General features: G+C 36.0%; 1 protein-coding gene and 1 pseudogene across 3 annotated transcripts; both read right to left on the bottom strand.

The window, feature by feature from the left end:
- Positions 1–2,610, bottom strand: part of LOC111585848 (armadillo-like helical domain-containing protein 3) — a 34,548-nt pseudogene extending 31,938 nt beyond the window's left edge.
- Positions 2,611–13,175: 10,565 nt separating this feature from the next.
- Positions 13,176–23,277, bottom strand: LOC111585847 (uncharacterized). Of its 3 annotated transcripts, XR_008601462.1 has the most exons (6): positions 23,180–23,265; positions 21,115–21,341; positions 19,686–19,790; positions 17,074–17,620; positions 14,497–14,938; positions 13,176–14,411 (listed from the first exon to the last, which is right to left on the bottom strand). XR_008601462.1 is itself a non-coding variant. In XM_055010100.1 (5 exons), the coding sequence occupies exons 2-5, from the start codon at positions 21,250–21,252 to the stop codon at positions 14,691–14,693; spliced, it is 1,038 nt and encodes a 345-aa protein (XP_054866075.1). In that variant the 5' UTR covers positions 21,253–21,338; positions 23,180–23,277; the 3' UTR covers positions 13,176–14,690. The 3 variants fall into 3 exon arrangements, 2 of the variants coding, with proteins under 2 accessions (XP_054866075.1, XP_054866074.1); XM_055010100.1 differs by having other exon boundaries at positions 13,176–14,938; positions 21,115–21,338; positions 23,180–23,277; XM_055010099.1 differs by having other exon boundaries at positions 13,176–14,938.
- Between the last annotated feature and the right edge of the window lie 4 nt (positions 23,278–23,281).

Below are 23,281 nucleotides of genomic sequence, written 5' to 3'. Positions count from 1 at the left end.
CACCATCCTTTTTGTTAATAAATGGAAAGTTATCCTGCAGGATAAACACAAGGACATTACATTTGTGTCAAGCAGTCCTGTTGATACGCAAAATAACCCAAGCCAAAGTTTTTATGAACATCCATTGAAAAACAGAAACGTCCACATGTTGATTCAGCTGATGAAACCTCCCTGATGATGTTATCTTGGATGTGCTTTATTTTCCCCTTTTCTGGCAGCAATTTGACTCACTGACGCTTAGCAACATTACCTTTGTGGAAATAGTGTTATCAAAACAGGCAAATTCATTTTTTAAGGCGTGTGTCTTTACAGTGTACCTTTTGAGGAGCATTTCATGAAAAAAAAAAAAACCAAAACTCCCACACTGAGGAGTTTTGTTTCTATGACAACAACATCTTGGCAATAAATCACCATTCTAACCGTGGTCGTAAGATTTGATAAGATATGATTGGTTGTCTGAAAAGGAGCGACAATTACAACATCAGGCCCATTCTGAAAAGTTCAGATTCTCAACTAGAAGATGTGGAGCACTCTGAAAATACACTCTCCTCTTTGGGAACAATTGAAAAAAGAAGCTGACACAATACTATATGGACACTCAGCTTTACTCACACGTATTACTCCTTTGCCTTTGTCTCGATGTGGTGTAACAGACAACACACCAGTACCGTAAGCTATTGTAAGACAAACTTCAGGAACTGCTACTCCAGACACAACGAGAGCACATTTATCAGTTTCTGAGTCATGGCAAAAAAGAAAAACATTAGAGGAAAGGAGGGCTAAGGATTGTTTTTGGAAATTAATGTCTATTCAGTGACTCTTAAGCAGGCTTTATACCAGAGTATATTTTTGACTCCTTGCTCTTCAAAAGACTTCATAAGAAGAGAAACCAAAAGCAGTCACCAGTCAGCATGTGCACAGCGTAATACACACCTCATATTTTCTGTAGTTGACCAGAAGGGCCAGAAGCACCACAGCATCATAACCATGCTGCCCTCTGCTGGATACATCTGACAGAATCTGAGCAGTAGAGAAAGGAAGAGCAGGTTTTACCAAAGTGGGTGGAGAGGGATTTAAAATACAATTAAAATTCCAGTTACACTCTCTAGGCCAGTGGTTCTCAACTGGTCTGGGCCTGGGACCCACCATAAAACTGAAATGACAAGTCGTGACCCAAACAATATTTCTCCAAAAATCAACAATTTATTGATTGAGCGTTCGAAGACAAAACTTTTAAACCTGAACTCAAGTACTTCACGACAACTCAAAATCAAGCAGCAATACTAATTCAAGTACTGAGGACTTTGAAACAAGTAGAACAATAGCCTCAAGTAGTTCTCAGGATATATAAAAGTGCATTTTTTTTCTACAAAAAAAGTGCAATTCAACAAAACCAGTAGCTTCTCATAATACTGCACAAGTCTGCAACATTGCTGTTGTAGCTGGAGAAACTATGTATAGAAATATGTGCAAAAGAGTCCAAAACATGAAAACTGATGAAGTGCATTCAACAAATTATTAAAGTGAAGAAATGCTTAATGTTCTGATCAATCTCAAAATGTAAACACAATAAAACATTTTTCAAAGGGCTTAACTATATTTGAAAGCCAATATTTGGGGAAAAAAATAGTGTGCAATATTGAAAGAAAAGTGTGTTTTTAAGCACTTACAAATAAACAAAAGTCACAAGTCACAATAAAAGTACTGCAGAACTACATGAAGTTCTAATGGCTTAGCTGAGGATGCTTTTTGACCTTTACAAGAGTCTCAAAATCTGGCTGTATGCATGATAAAGCAACTCTGAGGTCATGCTCAATGTTCAGTTTATTTCGGTATTTTGTTTTCAGCTGAACAAGAGCTGAGAAGCCATTCACAGAGGTATGTGGTGCTGAATGGTAGGAGGATTTTTACAGCTCGACTAGCAATGGAGGGATACTCTCTCATCACATCGTTGCACCAGAACTGGGAAAGGCTTACCTCTGTGAATTTCTTTCTGAGAGTGCGGTCACATGATAGCTCCACCAGCTGACATTCATCGCTGCTAGGCAACGTGATGCTTTCCATGTTTATTCCAAACGGGTCGCGCACCCAGTCGTCCTTGGGGTTGTTTATCGGGAAAGTAGTCGCTAAACCGCTCGAAAAGTTTATTCATGCTTCTTGCTTTCACTTGCCAGTACCTCACAACACAAAATACACTGAGGCTTTGGACTCCTTTGTCTTCGATGTAGGAAAATCCATATTTAATGTACTCGCTGTCGTACTTGCATTTAGCCATGCTGCTGTTGCTATGAAAACATGCAGTTTCTTCTACAGTAATACGAGTGTCCTCACCGGTCGCTGCTGACACGACGACCCCCTGCGGGTGCGGAGGGGAACTACAATGACTCGCCACTAAATTGGATTATCTTTATTTTTCTCTCCCTTTTTAGAAAAAGGCTCGCGACCCACCAAAAACGGCCCCGCGACCCACTTTTGGGTCGCGATCCACCAGTTGAGAAACACTGCTCTAGGCTAAACACTTACCTGCAGAATGGCTTCAAAGATGCTGTTGATCATCACATATTCCAGTATAGTGTTTTGGCTAATATTGTCTGTCACTTGTAAATACATTTTTTCACGTGACACTGAGCTTTATTTTAACAACACAAAAGCATTCCTTTAAGCATGCAACATTATATTTCCGTATGCTCTGTCTCACCGTAACCAAACATAGCAACAGTTTGAGGCAAAGACTCTTAAGACTCTCTGAGCTGTCTCCACAAAGAAGGCCGTCCAGTCTCTCCATCAGATCCTGTAGGAGACATGGACACAAGAGACAGTGTGAATGAATTATAAACACGGCATCTTTTCCTTTCTTGCTTTAGTATGAAACTGTCTCACTCAGTTCTTCTCCTTTAGAGTCCCACACACCTTCATCCTTTGCTCAGCCTTGTGTACTGTACAGCATACAGACATTTACAGACATATGTCCCAGTCTTGTCTCTGTATTTTCCGTTGCACATCACCTCTTTTTCTTTTCTGTGGTCTCACATTGGCTTTTCATAATTTGTCTCACACTTCTGTCACATATAAATAAAAGGATAAAACAGAAGAAGGGAAGCCAAGATGATCATCAACATACTTAAGATAATCTAATTTATATATTTTTACCTAATCTGTATTTGACCAAGAAGTCCCCTTAAAATTAAAATCTCTTTTTAAAAGGAGACCTGGCCAAGAAAGCGAACCATTATAAAGCTACAAGGTATTATAAAAGCAGGCATGACAAACAATTGACATGGGACAAAAGTACAGCACATAAATGAACCTAGGCTTCAAGATACATACAGAGAAAAACAGCTTAGGAATACCAATTGCACCTTTCAGCTATATATTTTTTGATCAGAGATTTGAACTCTCCCAATGAGACTAAATCATAGCTGTAGTGCATTCTGAAGGTTATTCCAAGACCAGGGTAAAATAGGAGATGGCCATTCTACCAAGTTCAAAGCAAATGTTGGGCAAACTGTATGGCAGTCATTTAGATAAGTGAAAATTATAACAGCTCTTGGTAAGTGATAGGAAATGTTACAAGAAAGAAGGGACTTTACCCAGTACTGCTTTGTAAAAAAAAAAAAAAGATACCACTGATGTTGTCTCTTTAGGCTTAATTAAGGCCAAGGAATCAGATAAAACACAGAATCAATAAAACAGAGCTAAGAGTAGAGGTTTTTAGAGCCTAAAACACTATACTATGCATGTGTGATGATCACATGTACGATGTAACATGCAGCTGAAAATCCAGGTGATCATCCTAAGCTGTAGTTACCTGCAATGCATTGACCACTTTGATCTGGTGCTCCTCTCCCAGAGCCTGAACGCAGTGATGGAACAAAGAGTTGATGTTGTCTTAGATGCGCTGGACCTCCTCTCCATCTACACTCTCCAACTTCGACTCCAGGTACTCGAGGTTTACCTGAAACAAATGAGGAGGGACCAAAGTGGAAAAAAGAAAGACAGGGAAAGATCATTTTGAGCTGCAAAATGTAGAAGCATATCAATACACATAAGACTAGAGTATGATTAGAAGACCAAAGTCATGAAAAGTTCGCTTGACAATTTCACCATACCCTCCTGTTAAAAAGGTAGCAGCTTAACCAATTAGAAATGCTGTGAAGCAGAGCAGCTGCACAATCAATGCAAATTATACCACATGACAATTTCCATGCTTCTATGCGGAGGATTATCTGAGCAATGTTTGGACTATATCTGATTTATGCAAATCAGTACTTCCTCTTTATCTCCGCTTACTGTGTGACGCCTACAACCACAAATAAATGCTGAATGGTTACATATAAACTACTAATAAATACCATATATCTCTAGTTTATAGCAATTCCATGTTTTCATGCTGCCTTTACAAAGACAGCGTTATTCTTTAAGTCTACCTTTACCTCTAGAAGCGAGGGATGTTTTTGGGTGGGTCTTCTTTCTGTACCACAGCAGAAACAACACTGTTAACACTTCAACATAAGTTTATTGGTCTACAATTGCACCACTGACATTCTTTAAATGTGATACTCACTGCAAAAATCTCATCATACATCAGAACCACCTTCTCTTTCAAGGGTTTTTTAGAGGATGACATCCTCCTTAGCAGCCCTGCCTTCTTCTCAACCTAAGACATGACTAAGTCTGGGGAGAAAGACACAGTGAGTGAGAAGTATGCATAGAATGTGAAAACAAGAGGAAAAAAGTTTCAAGATTTCTTTCAATTTGGTGGCGCTAATGAAATTCTGTATTGTTCAATGACATCCAAAGAAAACACCAAAACCACGAGAAGTTGGGCTGCGGTGGTATGCAACTCAATTGTTCACTGCTCCAGAATGGTTTATGGGGCTAGATAAGCCACAGTGTTCAACTTTATCTTAATGAAGACATGTTTTAAATTGCTTTATTTTATTTTATTATATCTCTATATATCCCATTATTTTTGTATTTAATGCGTTTTGTTGACAAGTTCTTTTATTTTCACCAAACCAAGGGCAGAGGCTTTGGAGGAGAGTGACAGTAAACACAAAGTATGCTTACACTCAGTACATCAACTTACTGACTACAGTCTCTCTAGCTAATATTTCGCCAAACCTACTGCCGTCAACATGTACACACCTGTCATACCAGTTCATTTTTCTTTTTAACAAAAAGAACAAACTTCCTTTACTGCATTACCAAACTATACAGCCAGTTGACCAAAACAGTTGGTTTTAATGACTACTTTACAAACTTACTCCGCTCAACCGTACATTAAAGCTCAAAACTAACATTAACAACTTCATACTTGGCTGACCAAGTGAAAAATTTAAAATATATTGTAGTAATTTACACATTAGCAAGGGTTTAAGTTAGGTTAGCAGAGAAACCTATTACAAATAATGAATGTTTGAAAAAAACTTGGTAGTACGAGCTGTTGTGCCAGGCTAGCTTTAAAAAAAAAATCAACTGATAATTGTTTAAATTGATAGACTTTATCATGAGAGGTAGTCTAATCCAACTGGGTGTAAACTGGAATGGGTTACAGCTAGTTAGCTAATATTAGCTACCTCACCCATCGCTACCCAACCGGGTTCAAGAAGTAAACGCCAAACAGCAACATCGTCACGTTAACCACCAAGTACTGTTGTCCAGTGGACACTCTAGGATCACTTAGTCTATTATCAGTCAGGTCACCAAAACGTTTATCCACTAAAATGTTCAAAAATGTTATTCGCAGCTAAAGCTAACGCTGCCTAGCTAACCTGTCAAACATAGCTGTCGGCGTGAACGCTGAAGTAGCGTTAGCCATCTAGCTAATGTCTCGTGATGGTCCTCTGATACCCGAGGCTTCGACACATGCGCTGTAGCTCATGAAGCAAACGTATCGAGCCACTGTGCCGAGGCGTGGTTTGGTCACGTGACTCGTGACGTTTGAATCACTTCAGTGACGTTTGAAGCACTCAACTGCTTCGAATCACCTGATTGGTTTGGTTTGTTATGTGAATCACTCAGCGGGATCGAGTGTTCCGGGATAGGAGATCCCTATTTAGTGTTGTTCATTTGAATTGTTTTTCACAGAATAGATTGGTTTTTTTTGCTGTTGTTTTTGCTTAGAGAGTTAGTAGTATGTCAGATTTCGTATTTCGTAGAGAATAGATAGATAGATAGATTATATATATATATATATATATATATATGTATATATATATATATATATATATATATATATATATATATATATATATATATATATATATATATATATATATATATATATATATTCCCAACTCACCACCCCCATGCCACAACACCTGGCACAGAACCTTGTCAGGTGCTTAGCTGACAGACTACAAACCAAAGAAAAGAACAGTTCACTGACTGTTGCTACACTTGTGGCTCTGCAGTTCAAAACTTTTGGATTCACCAATCAGAGTGGCAGCCAGTGTGAAAGAACGTTTAATAACAGAATGCACAACAATTAACATAAAGAATACCAAGCAGCAGTCATCTACGTCACAAGCACCACCACAGCCTCGTCCTCCACCACCAGCAGCACCTTCCACAGGTATTCTTTTTCTCTTCTGAATAGGGAATGACTGACATTTCTGGTGATGATGTTGATGATCTTCAATATTTTTCAGTTCAACTGTGGAGCCTATTAGACGAAGACGCATGTAGAGCCTGGCAAATGCAAAGTGCCACAGCGAATGCAATTGTAGAAAGAACGGCAGACCCACTGGCTTACTGGGCAACCCACAAAACCGTTTACCCAAACTTGTACAATGGAGCCAAACATTTCCTGTGTACCTCAGCCTCATCTGTGCCGTGTGAACAGGTTTTTTTTTCTAAGGCTGGGGAGATAGTGAGTAAAAGAAGGAACTGCTTGAGTCCCAAACAATGTTCCCTCTAATTTTTCCTGAGTCTGAGCAAACACACAAACTCCCTGAGCGTCCCTTGGACCACTGTGAGCAACATCAGACATCTGCACTTTGGTCACACCAGCATCACATCCATTCAAGTTACATGGTTCATTAAAAGAATCAAATTACAGCATTTACATTTCTGTTAAAACACTTTGTCAACAGGAGCCAGTTGAAGGCTGCAGTGATTTTAGTGACACTACAATGTATAAGAGTGAAGTTATTGAATATTTGTCTCTCTTTACTGTTGCAGTGGTTTTGCAAATTGCAGACGGACCCTGTTCACTCCATAGACACCAATGTTATTCCTGTAGCTTGAAAGACAGCTACTTTTGATAAAACTGGGCTTGTAGCACATTGTCTGCCTTGCAACAATGGGAAAGAGGCACCATTTATGTTTTGACAACCTATATCTAATGACTTATTGATGCTGGAAGTCTGAATCTGTGAATATCTTTCCAACTTTACTGAACTTGGGGCCACTACCACCTATGGAGTGATATATTTAATTTTGAAAAAAGAATTTAGCCATACTTAAAGCTTTAAGTGCTTTATTAACACGGAACTAAAAATTTTGTATTGTTTTATTATCACAGGTTCTGTCTGAAAAGAGGTAGCATCATTTTAAACAGTGAAATCAAACTAATAAAATGTAATGACCAACCAGTGAGTAATACTGGATTCTGCAAAAACATAAACAACTTTTTTTTAAAAAAATCTAAATCTTATCTTAACACAGTTAATGTATTAACTTATTTTTGTGTGTATGCATGTATTTATTGATTTATTTAGTACTGTTAACATATCAGAGTTCTGAGTGAGTTTTTCGAAGGATAGGCAAAGGCCATTTATTGATTACATATAGGCTCTTAAATGTTTATTAAAAACTGAAAAGCATTAAAAAAAAAACAACTTAGGCATTTATTGAGTCACTAAAATACTGTAGAGTACAGACCACATCAGCATGATTATAAGCATCCTCTGGTAAATTAACAACCAGATACTGATGTCTCTCACCATATGGACTTCAGGAGATGACTGGGGGATGATAAACTGTGACCTACTGGTTGGGTTCTCTCTGTTCTCATGTTTCTTACATGTTTGTCCCCTGACAGCCGGGTCCTAATGTTTTTTGAGCAACACACCATACTATGACATTTTTACAATGATGGTTCTATTATGGAACCAGTTTGACATGTTCAGGTGTTCTTTGTGTGAAAACTCAAAGATTTCAGGTATCAGAAAGTGGTTTTCAACTTTCTTTATTAACTTTCTGCTTCAACTTTAAATTAAATTTCCTTCACTAACCCAGCCCTCTGGACTTCCAGTAAGCTGTGTTCCTATTGGCTGTCCAGGTGGCTGTGTTCCTATTGGCTGTCCAGGTGGCTGCAGCTCAGTGTCTTCCTGCTTTATTTAGCTGCAGACAAACATTTCCTCTGCTTCTCTTCACCACTGAACCGGGTTTGGCTCCATTGCTTTAGTTTGTTTAGGCGTTGGCTTGCAGCTTCCAGCAGTAAAATCGTCTTTAATGTGTTTTTTGGTGTGTTTTAGGGCTTTGTACTGGATAGTTGTCTTGGTAAATGAGGTTCTTTAGCCACAGTTAGCACATGGTGCTAATGTGTGCAGTGATTAGTGGATTTGGTCCAGCTGAGTTGTGTCTTTATCTTGGCTGTAGTGAGTCTTTAGAGGTTTTTGGTCAGACACATTCTGTATTCTTGTTTATGAACCAACGTTGGTTGTCCAGAAGGTAAGAGTTCCTGTCCTGATTCTCTGTTCTCAGAGGTTCTCTGGTAGGCTGCAGGAGACTTTAGTGTTTGGGTTGTGCTGCTTTGGTTTTTGTACGGTTTCATTTGGACGACTATCTTGAGGCCCCTCCATGTGGTTTAGTAGAGGTTTTCTGGAACAGTTCTACAAAGCAACCTGCAGCAGAAGAGACTTTGAGAGTTTTTAGGAAGTTCTGGAGACCAGACTTTAGAGCAGCAGAAACATTTGTCAGCAGTTTGAGCAGGAGAAGGTGATCTTCAGAGTAGAAATGAGACAGAAACCTTCTTGACCCGTGTGGTGAGGTCCTGTACCAAGAGTTTGAGCAGGTTGTGAAGAGTCTGTAGTTCTTTGGTCTGAAAGCACAAGAAGAGTCGACTCATTAAAGGAGAAAACAGGAGATATTGTTGGTTCTTCTGTTGCTCTGCAGTTTCCTTAGACTGAATATCAAGTTTATATTTTAAATGATTTCCCATGTGAGCCCAAGAAGACTTCAATAAACTCCCTCCATCCCCTGGACACAACATATTTTATTACCATGTTAAATGTTTTTTGTTTTTTTTTTTATGTTTTTGAGTTTTAATCATAGTTTTTTCTCTTTGCTTGTTTAGTTTTGTCATCTGTGTAAAAGGTGCTAAACAAATAAAGTTGAATTGATAAACTGAATAATTGACTAACTCATGATTGTGACAACAGAAGTATTTTCATTGTGATTTAAGGGTTTATTTAATTTTTAAGGTTGGGGTTAATATCTTGACAGAAAAAGAAGATTAAAGAAATAAACTACATAACAAAAAGCAATTAAATCCAAAAAAAAATTAATACAATAAAACTTTTAAAAAGTTTTTTGTTAAAAAGATTTAAGAAATTTAAGATGTAATTTTCTAATTAAACATTTAATTTTTTAATTAAATGTTTTGTCTTTTTAAAGGTTTAATAATCTAATGCAATGTTTTGCATTTTTTTAAATGTTTAATATTCTTGTTTAAATTTATTTTTTAAATGTTTAATTATGGAAAATATTTATCTGTAATTTTTAATATTTGTATTTTAAAAATTTTGTTTAATTTCATAATGACATGTATTGTATGTTGTTGAATTATCTAATTCAATATTTTGTCTGTTTAATAGAGTTAAACATTAAATACAATTAAATTATATGTACATATACCACCTTTTAATGTTTAGTTTTCTTTTTAAATGCTTCATTGTATTTTCTGTTTAATTCCTATTTGAAGTTTTATTGTCTTTAAGATGTAATTTTCTAATTAAACATTTAATTTTTTAATTAAATGTTTTGTCTTTTTAAGGGTTTAATAATCTGATTAAATGTTTTGCATTTTTTGAACTGTTCAACATTCTTCTGGCTGAATTGTATTTTTTAAATGTTTAATTGCGGAAAATATTTTAGCTGTAATTTTGAATATTTGTATTTTAAAAATTCTGTTTAATTTCATAACGACATGTATTGTATGTTGTTGAATTATCTCATTCAATATTTTGTCTGTTTAATATCATTTAATGTAATTTAATGTTTAACTATATTAAACAGACAAAATGTTGAATGAGATAATTCAACAACATACAATACATGTCGTTATGAAATTAAACAGAATTTTTAAAATACAAATATTCAAAATTACAGCTAAATTATTTTCCGCAATTAAACATTTAAAAAATACAATTCAGCCAGAAGAATGTTGAACAGTTCAAAAAATGCAAAACATTTAATTGGATTATTAAACCTTTAAAAAGACAAAACACGGGTTCCCATATAGCTCAACGGGTTAAGCGGGTGACCCATGTACAGGGGCTTGTCCCTGACGCAGCGTCCCGGTTTCGAGTCCCGCTAGTGGTCCTTTGCTGCAAGTCTTCCCCCGTTTCCTGTTTGTCTTTCACTACACCTATCCAATAAAAGGCCAAAAAAACCTCAAAATATTTAATTAAAAAATTAAATGTTTAATTAGAAAATTATATCTTAAAGACAATAAAAGTTCAAATAGGAATTACACTGAAAATACAATGAAGGATTTAAAAAGAAAATTAAACATTAAAAGGTGGTAAAACATTTAAAAAGAAAAACAAAGATTTAATCGAAACATTAACAGACTGTCTGAAGGTTCAAACTAACAGAGAACTACTCAAGAACTTTTAAGATTTCAGTCCTCAGACTGTGTGAAGGTTCAAACTAACAGAGAACTACTCAGGAGCTTAGAAGATATCAGTCCTTGAACTGTCTGGAAGTTCAATCTAACAGAGAACTACTGTGGGACTTAGAACATTTCAGCCCTCAGACTGTGTGAAAGCTCAGGTCCTGAGGACTTGGGAGGTCTGGAGGCTTTGAAAGTCTTGGAACTGAGGGTTCAACCCTCCAGCAAAAAGGCTGAAGTCCAACCTCCTGAGAAAAACGGTCGAGTCGAGACTCAAGTTAAAAAAAACTCGAAAATGGCAAAAAAAAAAAAAAAAAATAGATGATAAATACGCAAAAAAAAAAAGGATCGCGCGCAGCTTAGAGGGAACAGTGGTCCCAAAACTGTTGATAAATTATTTCTCAATAAAACCTCATAACCAGTTACATAAGCACACCCTCTTTACTGACCTCTTTACCAATAAACCCCAAGACATACTTTGCCAAAATCCATAATAATCCATAAAATCTTTATTTGCACCAGCCTCATGTGAAAATGACATCAGTCTGTATTTGTAGAGCATCTCATGAATGTAGCAGCACCGTTTAAATGTTTCATAACACAGAATATAAGCAAAGAGTATATAGGGATACAGACAAACATGAGAAATAAGAAACGTGCTCTTCAATAGTTATTGTCATTATTATTACTAGTAATATTATTTTTGTGTCCACTACAACCCATACAATCATCTAGTGTAGTCAAACAGGAATGTGTGCACGGCGAATCAAATCCAAAACAATCCATGAACCAACGACCACGTCTTGATTGCACTTCATATTATTGACCACTAGATGTCCTACTCGAGCACTATGTGTCATTGAGGCCTCGAGTAATGACCATGTTTTGAATGAAATGTCGAAGCTTCAACAAAGCCTCGATCAGCCATCACTACCTATAGTGACACTAGCTTTGCTATGTGAAGCTTTGAATTGTGCTTAAATGATAATACCAATAAACAAGTAATATACTTAACATAGTATCTGCTTTTCCTGATAGCAGGGACATCCATCCATCCATTATCTATACACCGCTTAATCCTCACTAGGGTCGCGGGGGGGCTGGAGCCTATCCCAGCTGACTCGGGCGAAGGCAGGGGACACCCTAGACAGGTCGCCAGTCTGTCGCAGGGCTACATATAGAGACAAACAATCACTCTCACATTCACACCTACGGGCAATTTAGAATGATCAATTAACCTCAGCATATTTTTTTGGACTGTGGGAGGAAGCCGGAGTACCCGGAGAAAACCCACGCATGCACAGGGAGAACATGCAAACTCCATGCAGAAAGATCCCGGGAAAGCCGGGACGCGAACCAGGGACCTTTTCGCTGCAAGGCGAAAGTGCTAACCACTACGCCACTGTGCAGCCCTAGCAGGGACATGTATATATATATATATATATATATATATATAATCTATCTATCTATCTATTCTCTACGAAATACGAAATCTGACATACTACTAACTCTCTAAGCAAAAACAACAGCAAAAAAAACAACCTACTCTGCGAAAAACAATTCAAATGAACAACACTAAATAGGGATCTCCTATCCCGGAACACTCGATCCCACTGAGTGATTCACATAACAAACCGAACCAATCAGGTGATTCGAAGCAGTTGAGTGCTTCAAACGTCACTGAAATGGTTCAAACGTCATGAGTCACGTGACCAAACCACGCCTCGGCATAGTGGTTCGATACGTTTGCTTCATGAGCTACAGCGCATGTGTTGAAGCCTCGGGTATCAGAGGACCATCACTAACTATAGGCACTCTGCCTGTTTTACTTTTATTTGTCCAGTTGATGACGCAGTAGAGCAAATGAAGCGCCATGAAGCTTCGAACCATGAGTGAAACAATTGGATTAAATGGATTAATTATAATTGACAGGTTACAATATCATACTGTGTTCCTTTATTTTGCTGTTATTCTGCCAGAGTCTCACCCTTGTGGCTGATTCTGGGATCTCATACCTCCATGTTTCTCAACACACCACAGGGAACAAAATTGGCCTCTCAGGGTGAAAAATGAACGTTTTATGGTTGGTGGAATATTACGGCAGACAGAAAAGTAACAATCTTTGGACCATATGTCCATCGTCCTCCAGCTGATTTGTATGATTCTACTGAAGACCAGATGTTCAGATCAATGAGAAGATAAAGTTCCAGGATTCCAGCTGCTTCATTTTGAGGTTATTGATCTGATTGGTGTGAAGAAAACAATGCAAAAATCCTCATGTTTAGGAATATTTAATTCTAAAACGAATGCTACCTTTGAATCAATCAATCAATCAATCAATCAATCAAACTTTATTTGTATAGCACTTTTCATACAATAAAATTGCACCACAAAGTGCTTTACAACTTTAAAAACATTGAATTAAAAACAAGAAAACCTTTCCCTCCCACCCTGGAAATATACACGCAACTGCACACAAACATGCATAAACACACACACACACACACACACACACACACACACACACACACACACACACACACACACACACACACACACACACACACACACTCCCACCACTGACAGTAGGGAGACATGGCATGGCACTGAGGATCATGGAAAACGCCTCCATTGGGGTCGTCCACACTAGGAGGAGTCTCAAGCCATGACTGCCGGGGGCGCCGGCACCCGGACCCCCTGGACCCTGACAGACAGGGGGACCCCCACACCGAGGTGGGGACCCCCCAACCAGCTGAAGGGACCCGTGGACAGCACCCCAGCAGCAGACCGGATACTGCCCCCAGTGTGGAGGACCCCTCTGAGGAAACACTGGAGTTTAAAAACTTTAAAGTATGAGATAAAAATGGCTGTACGATACTCAGAAACTAGTCCTAACCTTGTCTAAAACCAGTCATAAACCAGTCCTGAAACAGTCCAAAATCAGTCCCAAACCAGTGGGAAACTAGTCCAAAACTAGTGAGAAACTGGTCCAAAACCAGTCCTAAACTAGTGGAAAACTAGTCCAAAACCAGTCTTAAACCAGTGGGAAACTAGTCCAAAACCAGTCATAAACCAGTGGGAAACTAGTCCAAAACCAGTCCTAAACCAGTGGAAAACTAGTCCAAAACCAGTCATAAACTAGCAGAAAATTAGTCCAAAAGCAGTCCTAAACTAGTGGAAAACTAGTCCAAAACAGTCCTAAACCAGTGGGAAACTAGTCCAAAACCAGTCATAAACTAGCGGAAAACTAGTCCAAAACCAGTCCTAAACCAGTGGAAAACTAGTCCAAAACCAGTCTTAAACCAGTGGGAAACTAGTCCAAAACCAGTCCTAAACCAGTGGAAAACTAGTCCAAAACCAGTCCTAAACTAGTCCAATACCAGCCTGAAGCCAGTTAAAAAAGTCCTAAACCAGCCCTAAACCAGTGATAAACCAGATGACAGATAAACTGATTCTGGACGATATTTCCATCGTCCTCCAGCTGGTTTGTATGATTCGACCAGATGTTCAGATCAATGAGAAGATAAAGTTCCAGGACTCCAGCTGCTTCATTTCTCGGCTTATTGATCTGATTGGTGCAAAGAAAAGAAGTATGAGATAAACCAACACAACTCCATCCTCTCTATTAGGAATACTTACTTCTAAAACTATACCTTTGAGCTCAGATTTTCCAAGTTTAATTCACTTTAAATAAAAACATTCAGACTGAAGACGGTGTGGAGCCTTCAGTGTCAGATCTTTATAAAAATCATTAAAACTTCATTATTTTCCAGTGTGGAAAATTCATGGAGAGTTTCTGACATCCTTGAATGTTTGAAGACATCAGAAGTGTAATCTAGAAGATGATCTAAAAGACGTAATCCAGCATGACGTGCGGCGGCTGATGACCCTCAACCCTCCATGGATTCATGCTGAGGACGGCTTCCCAGCAGTCCGACTCCCAGCAACTCCTCATCCACCATCTGAAGCACCTGAAGGCCAGGTAAAGGGCTCCAGCTCCCAGGAGGATCCTGATCAAGCCCAGTCCTCCTCCTCCTCCTCCTCCTCCTCCTCCTCCTCCTCCTCTGTCCTTCTTCTTTGGTTCTTCTGCAAAAACTGGAGGCAGAACTTCACAGTGAGTTTACAGCAGAAACAGAACTGAGCTGTTCTTATTTTTATTTTTTTATATTTTCATTTAAAGCTGAGAATTAGAAGCTTTTACTCAACATCTTAAATTCATCTTTTGTGTTCAGTTGTGACTCTTTATTCTATATTTATATAGCTAACAAACATTAGAAAGCTAACGAACATTAGCCAGCAAATGAACATTAGCCAGCTAACGAACATTAGCCAGCTATTAGCCAGCTAATGAGCATTAGTCAACAAATGAACATCAGCCAGCTAACAAACATTAGCCAGCTAACGAACATTAGTCAGCTAACAAACATTAGTCAGCTAGCAGACATTAGCCAGTTAACAAACATTAGCCAGCTAACGAACATTAGCCAGCAAATGAACATTAGCCGGCTAATGAACATTAGCCGGCTAATGAACATTAACTAGCTAACGAACATTAGCCAGCTATGAGCCAGCTAATGAGTATTAGCCAGCTATCGAACATTAGCCAGCTAATGAGCATTAGTCAACAAATGAACATTAGCCAGCTAACGAATATTGGCCAGCAAACGAACATTAGCCGACTAATAAACATTAGCCAGCTAATGAACATTAGCCAGCTACTGAGCATTAGCCAGCAAAAGAACATTAGCCAGCTAATGAACATTAGTCAGCTAACGAACATTAGAAAGCTAACGAACATTAGTCAGCTAACAAACATTAGCCAGCTAACAAACATTAGCCAGCTGGTGAGCATTAGTCAGCTAGCAAACATTAGCCAGCTAACCAACATTAGCCAGCTAATGAACATTAGTCAACAAATGAACATTAGCCAGCTAACAAACATTGGCCAGCGAACGAACATTAGCCAACTAATAAACATTAGCCAGCTAATGAGCATTAGCCAGCTATTAGCCAGCTAATGAACATTAGCCAGCTACTGAGCATTAGCCAACAAAAGAACATTAGCCAGCTAGTGAGCATTAGTCAGCTAGCAAACATTAGCCAGCTAACCAACATTAGCCGGCTAATGAACATTAGCCAGCTAACAAACATTAGCCAGCTATTAGCCAGCTAATGAGCATTAGTCAACAAATGAACATTAGCCAGCTAACGAACATCAGCCAGCTAACGAACATTAGCCAGCAAATGAACATTAGCCAGTTAATGAGCATTAGCCAGCTAACGAACATTAACTGGCTAACGAACATTAGCCAGCTATGAGCCAGCAAATGAGTATTAGCCAACAAATGAACATTAGCCAGCTAACAAACGTTAGCCAGCTATGAGCCAGATAATGAGCGTTAGCCAACAAATGAACATTAGCCAGCTAACGAATATTAGCCAGCTAATGAGCATTAGCCAGTTAGCAAATATTAGCCAGCTAGCAAACATTAGCCAGCTAACAAACAATAGCCAGTGAAGAAACATCAGCTGGCTAATGAGCATATATTTATCTACATACATACTGTCACATTACATTTTCTGTATTTTTTATATCTTATTTCACTTTATTTTAATTGTGCTGTAACTCCCTATTCTAATTATTTTATTGCTTTATTTTATTCTATTGCTTTATTTCATTCACATTTGTCTTTTTATTCTTCTTAATTTACTGTTCATTTACACATTACTGTATACTTTCAAATATATATACACACACACACACACACACACACACACACACACACACACATATATATATATAGTCACTCTTGTATATTCCATAGTTTTTTCTATATTATAATTGATATACTTTTTATATTATTTCGCTTTATTTTAATGTAATTTAATTGTATTCAATTTTATTTTATTTTAATTTAATTTAATTGTGCCGTAACTCTTTATTCTAATTATTTTATTGCTTCACTTTATTCATGTTCGTCTTTTTAGTCACTGTGTTTTATGGTGTGTATTTTTGGTTTCCAATATTAATTGGGCTGCATTTTATTTATTTAACTACATTTAAATACACTATGATAGTAATAAATACTGGTTTCACGGTGCAAGATTTAAAAAATAAAGCTGATTTAAATAAACTGCTAGAGTTTAAAACATGATTCTGATGATGGGTTGTGTTGAAATGGTAGATTTCTATCAGGGGGTAAATACTTTTCCACAGACTGGACCTCTACCTGGGTATCTCTGCTCCCAGTAGGGCTCCCAGTAGCTCCTGGTGACTGCTCTGGTCTTCTTCTTGGTTCTGGTTCTCCTGGGCTTCACGGCTCTGTTGCTGGGTGTCATGTCGAAGATCCACCGCTGGTCGAAGTTGAACGGCTCCATGAACCGGTCGAAGCCTCCAGAGAAGAAACCGTCTCCGCTGAAGGTCTGCAGCATGTCCAGCATCTCCTGGACCGACGGCTGCTGCACGTCGTCATAGTAACCCATCTGGTTTAGCAGCGAGGACACATCCAGCCGCTGGTCCTGCAGGACCCGGATCAAATCGCAGCGGATCTGGAAGGTCCGGTCGGCTCTGAACCTCCCGAAGGCGTTGCTGTCGTGCTCGGTGACGTAGACCGCCTCCACCAGCCGGCTCCTCGCCCGGTAACTGATGATGATGCGGTCACTGTTGTCGTCGCCATAGTTACCATCCAGCCCATAATTCTCTCTGACGTAGGCGGGAAGGTCTGCGGACGCCGGGTATGTTTCAGTGTTCAGGTTTCCCACCTCAAAGTACGAAACCTGGAGGTAAAAATAAAAAATCTGCTTTAAAACTATTCAGGAAAACTTCTTTTAAAAATTCTTGAACAATTTACTGTCATTCTACAGATTTCCCTGTTTGTTAAATTACAGCTAATAACTAGTAAAATCACCAAAAAAAAAATTCAGTTAATTTACAAGATAATGATCATAAAAACAAATACAAAAACAGAAAAAACTGTAAATAACGTCCACATCAAATATCTGTACATATCTTACAAAAAGAAACAAAATTACACTAATTTTAAAAATATTTAAATAATTTACAACATAAATGTTTGTTATTTTACAGATATTTACTGTTATTAATAATATTATGTATATTGAATATTTAAAATTCGTAGTATGTATGATTTTTTTTTTGGCCAACTAATGAACATTAGCCAGCTAACGAGCATCAGCCAGCTAACAAACATTAGCTAAATAACGACAGTAAGCTAACTAACAAATCTAAGCTAATTTTAAAAACAACATATTTTACATTTGCTCGGTTAAAACTAAATTTAATGATATTAGCAGCTTGAAGTTGTTTGTATTTAACTAAAAATATGATTTTATTTCATATTTGACATTACATCGGTTAGCTAACCTTAGCCAGCTAATGAACATTAGCTAACTAACGAACTTTAGCCAACTAACGAACATTAGCCAGCTGATGAGCATTAGCTAGCTAGCAAACTTTAGCCAGCTAACGAAATTAGCCAGCTAATGAGCCTCAGCCACTTAACGAACATTAACTAGCTAATGTACATTAGCCAGCTAGCGAACATTAGCCAGCTAATGAGCCTTAGCCACTTAACGAACATTAACTAGCTAATGTACATTAGCCAGCTAACGAACATTAGCCGGCTAAGGAACATTAGCCAGCTAATAGCCAGATTATGAGCATTAGCCAACAAATGAACATTAACCAGTTAACGAACATTAGCCAGCTTTTAGCCAGCTAATGAGTATCAGCCAGCTACTGAGCATTAACCAACAAATGAACATTAGCCAGCTAATGAACATTAGCCAGCTAATAAGCATTAGCACTAATGAGCATTAGCCGACTAATGAACATTAGTCGGCTAATGAGCATTAGCCAGCTAAAAAACATTAGCCAGCTAAGGAACATTAGACGGTAAGCTAACTAACAACTTAATTTTAAAAACTACATGTTTAACATTTGCTCAGTCAAAATAACTTGAACAATATCAACAAATAAACTAAATATTTAAATTAGTCATTACAAAATGTGTTTACTCTGTTTTTGTCACTGCAAAGCTAACGTTGGCTAGCTTTGCTAAATAATGACAGACATAGTTTAGTTGTATTTAAATCATCTAAATCTTTGCTATTTCCCAGATATATGCTATATAATACACAAATAAATAAACAAATAAAATAACCAAAACTGTAAATAATGTAACATAAAATATCCGTATATTTACAAAAAGTAGTATTATTATTGTTATTTTTAACTGTAATTAAATCATCTAAAAATGTTCTATTTTCCAGATATTCGCTGTTATTTGAATTAAATGATGCATATGAAGTAAAAATCTGCAAAATACAGAAAATCATTCATTAATTGAAGAGAAAATTAACAAATTTAACTAAAAAATGAATAAATAAAATGGTCAAAACTGTAAATACATCAAATATCTGTATATTTACAAAAAAATATTTTGTTGTTTATAATGTTTAAACATAAAATCATATTTTAGGTTGCTTAAATATTTTAAAGTAGCAGCATAAATTAGTTTTTAACTGTTATTTTACAGTTTATGTTTTGTTAAATAACAAATAATCAGTAAAATAACATGAGAGAAAAAATATTATTTTATGTGTTTAAGCTGAAAAAAAACAGGTCAGACCTGTAAATAATGTCCATTTGAAGTATTTAAGGTATTTTTTTAAATAATATTTGTCATTATCTTGTTTATTCTGTCATGAAAACAGAATTCTTCTGTTCTAAGCAGCTGAAGTTGTGAAGAATAAACTGCTGTTCATGTGTGAAATGATTGAATTTTAATAAAATAAAATATAAACCAGTTTAATCTGTGACCTGTTTCTTGTTCCAGCGTTTCTTCAGAGCAGGCAGCAGCTCCTCCATGTTTCCGAACACGTGGAAACCAAACAAACCAATTTCTGGCTGACAGTCGGACACCAGCTGAAGGAACACAAATACACAGAAATAGAAATATATAAACATAAAAACATAAAATAACAGCTAAAAATGAATCTATGCTGCTATTTTTAAAGCCTTCATACACAGAATTTCGTTATAAATAACAAAATATTTGTAAAGTTCAACAATTTTGCTGATGTAAATACAGTTAAAAATATTTTTAAAATAGTGCAATTTTACATTCAACTGTTGTAAACGACCAAATAATCTTTTGTAAATATACAAATATTTTATGTGTACATTATTTACAGTTTTTAGAATTTTATTTATTTATATTTTAGGGTTATCATGACAATTTTCTCTTCAATTAATAAATGATTTTCTGTTATTTTGTAGATTTTTCCTTCATATGCATCATTTTAATTCAAATAACAGCAAATATCTGGAAAACAGCTCATTTTTAGATGACTTAATCACAGTTAAAAATCAATCAACAAATAATAAAAACATATTTTAACCCTTTTTAATTTATTTTTAGTGTTATCATGTAAATTAACTTCTATAACTGTCCTTTGTTTCTGTGATTTTACTAGATATGATCTGAAATTTAACAAAACTAGGAAACTCTGTAAAATAATTGTCAAAAAAATCATTTATATTACTTTAATTTTTTAATTTAATCTACATAATTTTATTATACATAATGGCAAATACAGCAGCTGAAGAGACATTCAGTAAATTAATATAAAAATAAATTTACTGGATGTGTTTCTTCAAAATCAGCTGAATTATTGTTATTTTACAAATATTTGGTGATATTTTTATTAAAATAATGTAGAATTTAAAAATAGCAGCATAAATGATTTATTTTTAAACTACAGATAACAATTAGTAACATCACAGAAAAAAATAATGTTCATTTTAAAAGTGAATTTACATGATGACCCTAAAAACAAACCAAACTGTATGTAACATCCACATTAAAAAAATCTGTATTTTAACATACAGTCATTTTTACGACAGTAATTTCTTGTTTCACGATGTTTTCTTTAGTTTTTTGTATTTAAATCAGCTTAAAACATTCTATCTATAATATATATCTGCTGTTATCTGTATCTAAATTACATATATGAAAGATTTAAAACTGTTTTTTAACTGGATGTTATTTACAGTTTCCATTTTTGACCATTATTATTTTTATTTTAGGTATTTATACTTATTAAATAATCCAGTGAAAACAGGCCAAGGCTGTAAATAATGTCGTGTGTTATTCAAGTAGATTATTATTCTCACGGCCAGAAGGGGGAGCCAACAGTTCAGTTTTATCATTTTAAACCATTTAATTTGTGATTTAAACTATTTTTACCTTCATGACGCCTGCAGACTCAATGGTGACGCAGTCGTTGGCGAACCAGAAGAGCAGCTGAAGTCCGTGACGAGGAAACGGACGACCGAACCACGAATCACCGAGCTGGTCCAGAGAGCCGAGCTGCAGCTGGACCATGATCTCATCCAGAACCAAGACTAGGACCAGAACCAGGACCAGGACCAAAACCAAGACCAGGAATACTGTACTGATCCTCCTCACAGCTGCTGCCATTCAAAAACATAAAAATACAGGAGAAACAGGAGTAGAAAAATATGTCAGAAAATATAAACATATAACAAAAATATAACCTACAAATATAAATATAAATATGACCTTAAAATATAAATATAAGTAGAAAAATATGTCAGAAAATATAAACATAAAGAGAAAAATATGTCTTAAAAATATATGAAAAAAAGTCCTAAAAATATAAATATAAGTAGAAAAATATGTCTTTAAAATATAAACATAAGAAGAAAAATATGACCTAAAAATATAAATATAAGTAGAAAAATATGAACAAAAAATATAAATATAAGTAGAAAAATATGTCCTGAACATATCAACATATGTCCAAAAATATGACCAAAAATATAAATATGATCTTAAAATATAAATAGAAGTAGAAAAATGTGTATTAAAAATATAATTAGTAACAGAAAAATGTTACCTAAAAGTAGAAAAATAAATACAAACATATGTCCTGAAAATATAAACATATGTAGAAAAATATGAACAAAAAATATAAACATAAGTAGAAAAATATTTTCTAAAAATATATATATATATATAAGTAGGGGCTGCACAGTGGAGTAGTGGTTAGCACTTTCGCCTTGCAGCAAGAAGATCCCTGGTTCGCGTCCCGGCTTTCCCGGGATCTTTCTGCATGGAGTTTGCATGTTCTCCCTGTGCATGCGTGGGTTTTCTCCGGGTACTCCGGCTTCCTCCCACAGTCCAAAAATATGCTGAGGTTAATTGGTCATTTTAAATTGCCCGTAGGTGTGAATGTGAGAGTGCTTGTTTGTCTTTGTATGTGGCCCTGCGACAGACTGGTGACCTGTCTAGGGTGTCCCCTGCCTTCGCCTGAGTCAGCTGGGATAGACTCCAGCCCCCCCCGCGACCCTAGTGAGGATTAAGCGGTGTATAGATAATGGATGGATATATATAAGTACAAAAATAAGCCAGAAAATATAAAAATATGTAGAAAAATACATCCTAAAAATATAAACTATAAAATAAAAATATTTTTATTTGTTTTAATATTTTATTACTCACTTTGGTATTTGCATATATTCCAAAAAATGTTTATTTAATTGATCAGAATTGTATATAGATTGATTTTTAATAAGGTGGTTCTGTTTATTCATAAATGTTTCATGATTTTATTAATTTTCCTTTTTAATTTTTTATTGCTAACTTTATTTTACATTCTGCATTTGTATAAATTTTAAATATTAGTTATTTTTCACCATTAACTGCTGTTTACTAATGATGACATCATCTTCTTATTGCTTCATTTTTAAAAATAAAAGTGCTTAAGATATTTTTTATTCGTTTTAATAGTCTTATTGCTAACTTTTGTATTTGCATATGTTAAAATTTTATAAAATTGGTTCTTCAAGTAATCATTTTTTGAAAATAATGTTTCTGTATTCATTCATAAATGTTCCATTATTTTATTAATATTACTTTTCAATATTTACATAATATTTATTTTCTGTTTTTAAATAGTGTGATATTAAATATATTTTATTTGTTTTATTATTATTTTGCTAACTTCATCTAATTTTGTCTGTGCATACATTCATAATAATATTTAACTGTAAATATATATGTTTTCAAGAGTAGAAATGGAAATAATGGTGACGTGAGGACACTCAAAAAAAGTCTTTCCTCTAAAAAAAACCTTGAGATTATTTATTTATTTGCAGGAAATCGCGATCTATTACATGTAATAAATGAGTATTAAGGCTGTAAACAGCACAGTACCTATGATGGACGTAATAAAACGTCTGCTACAGTAAAAACATGTGACGTTTTGTTGTTTTAAAGGTTTATTTACCGTCTTTCTTCTCGCCTCCGTCGCAGTTTCCTCAGAATAAAAAAACCTTCTTCCTTGTTTTGAACGTAAAACGTTCGGCGGCGCCGTCCCCGTCGCTGCGTG

Source organism: Amphiprion ocellaris, chromosome 4, assembly GCF_022539595.1.
Source record: "Amphiprion ocellaris isolate individual 3 ecotype Okinawa chromosome 4, ASM2253959v1, whole genome shotgun sequence".
NCBI classification, from domain to species: domain Eukaryota; kingdom Metazoa; phylum Chordata; class Actinopteri; family Pomacentridae; genus Amphiprion; species Amphiprion ocellaris.
Note: the sequence above shows the minus strand (reverse complement) of the source record. Positions and strands in the feature narration are given on the sequence as shown.

What these genes read in the sequence shown, in the direction of transcription:
- LOC111585847 (XM_055010100.1), bottom strand. Translation starts at nt 21,252, where the DNA reads ATGGTCCAGCTGCAGCTCGGCTCTCTGGACCAGCTCGGTGATTCGTGG. An exon ending in AGTCTGCAGGCGTCATGAAG is followed by an intron (nt 19,791 to 21,114) that starts GTAAAAATAGTT and finishes GTGTTCCTTCAG; the next exon opens with CTGGTGTCCGACTGTCAGCC. An exon ending in CTGGGAGCAGAGATACCCAG is followed by an intron (nt 14,939 to 17,073) that starts GTAGAGGTCCAG and finishes TTCTGCCTCCAG; the next exon opens with TTTTTGCAGAAGAACCAAAG.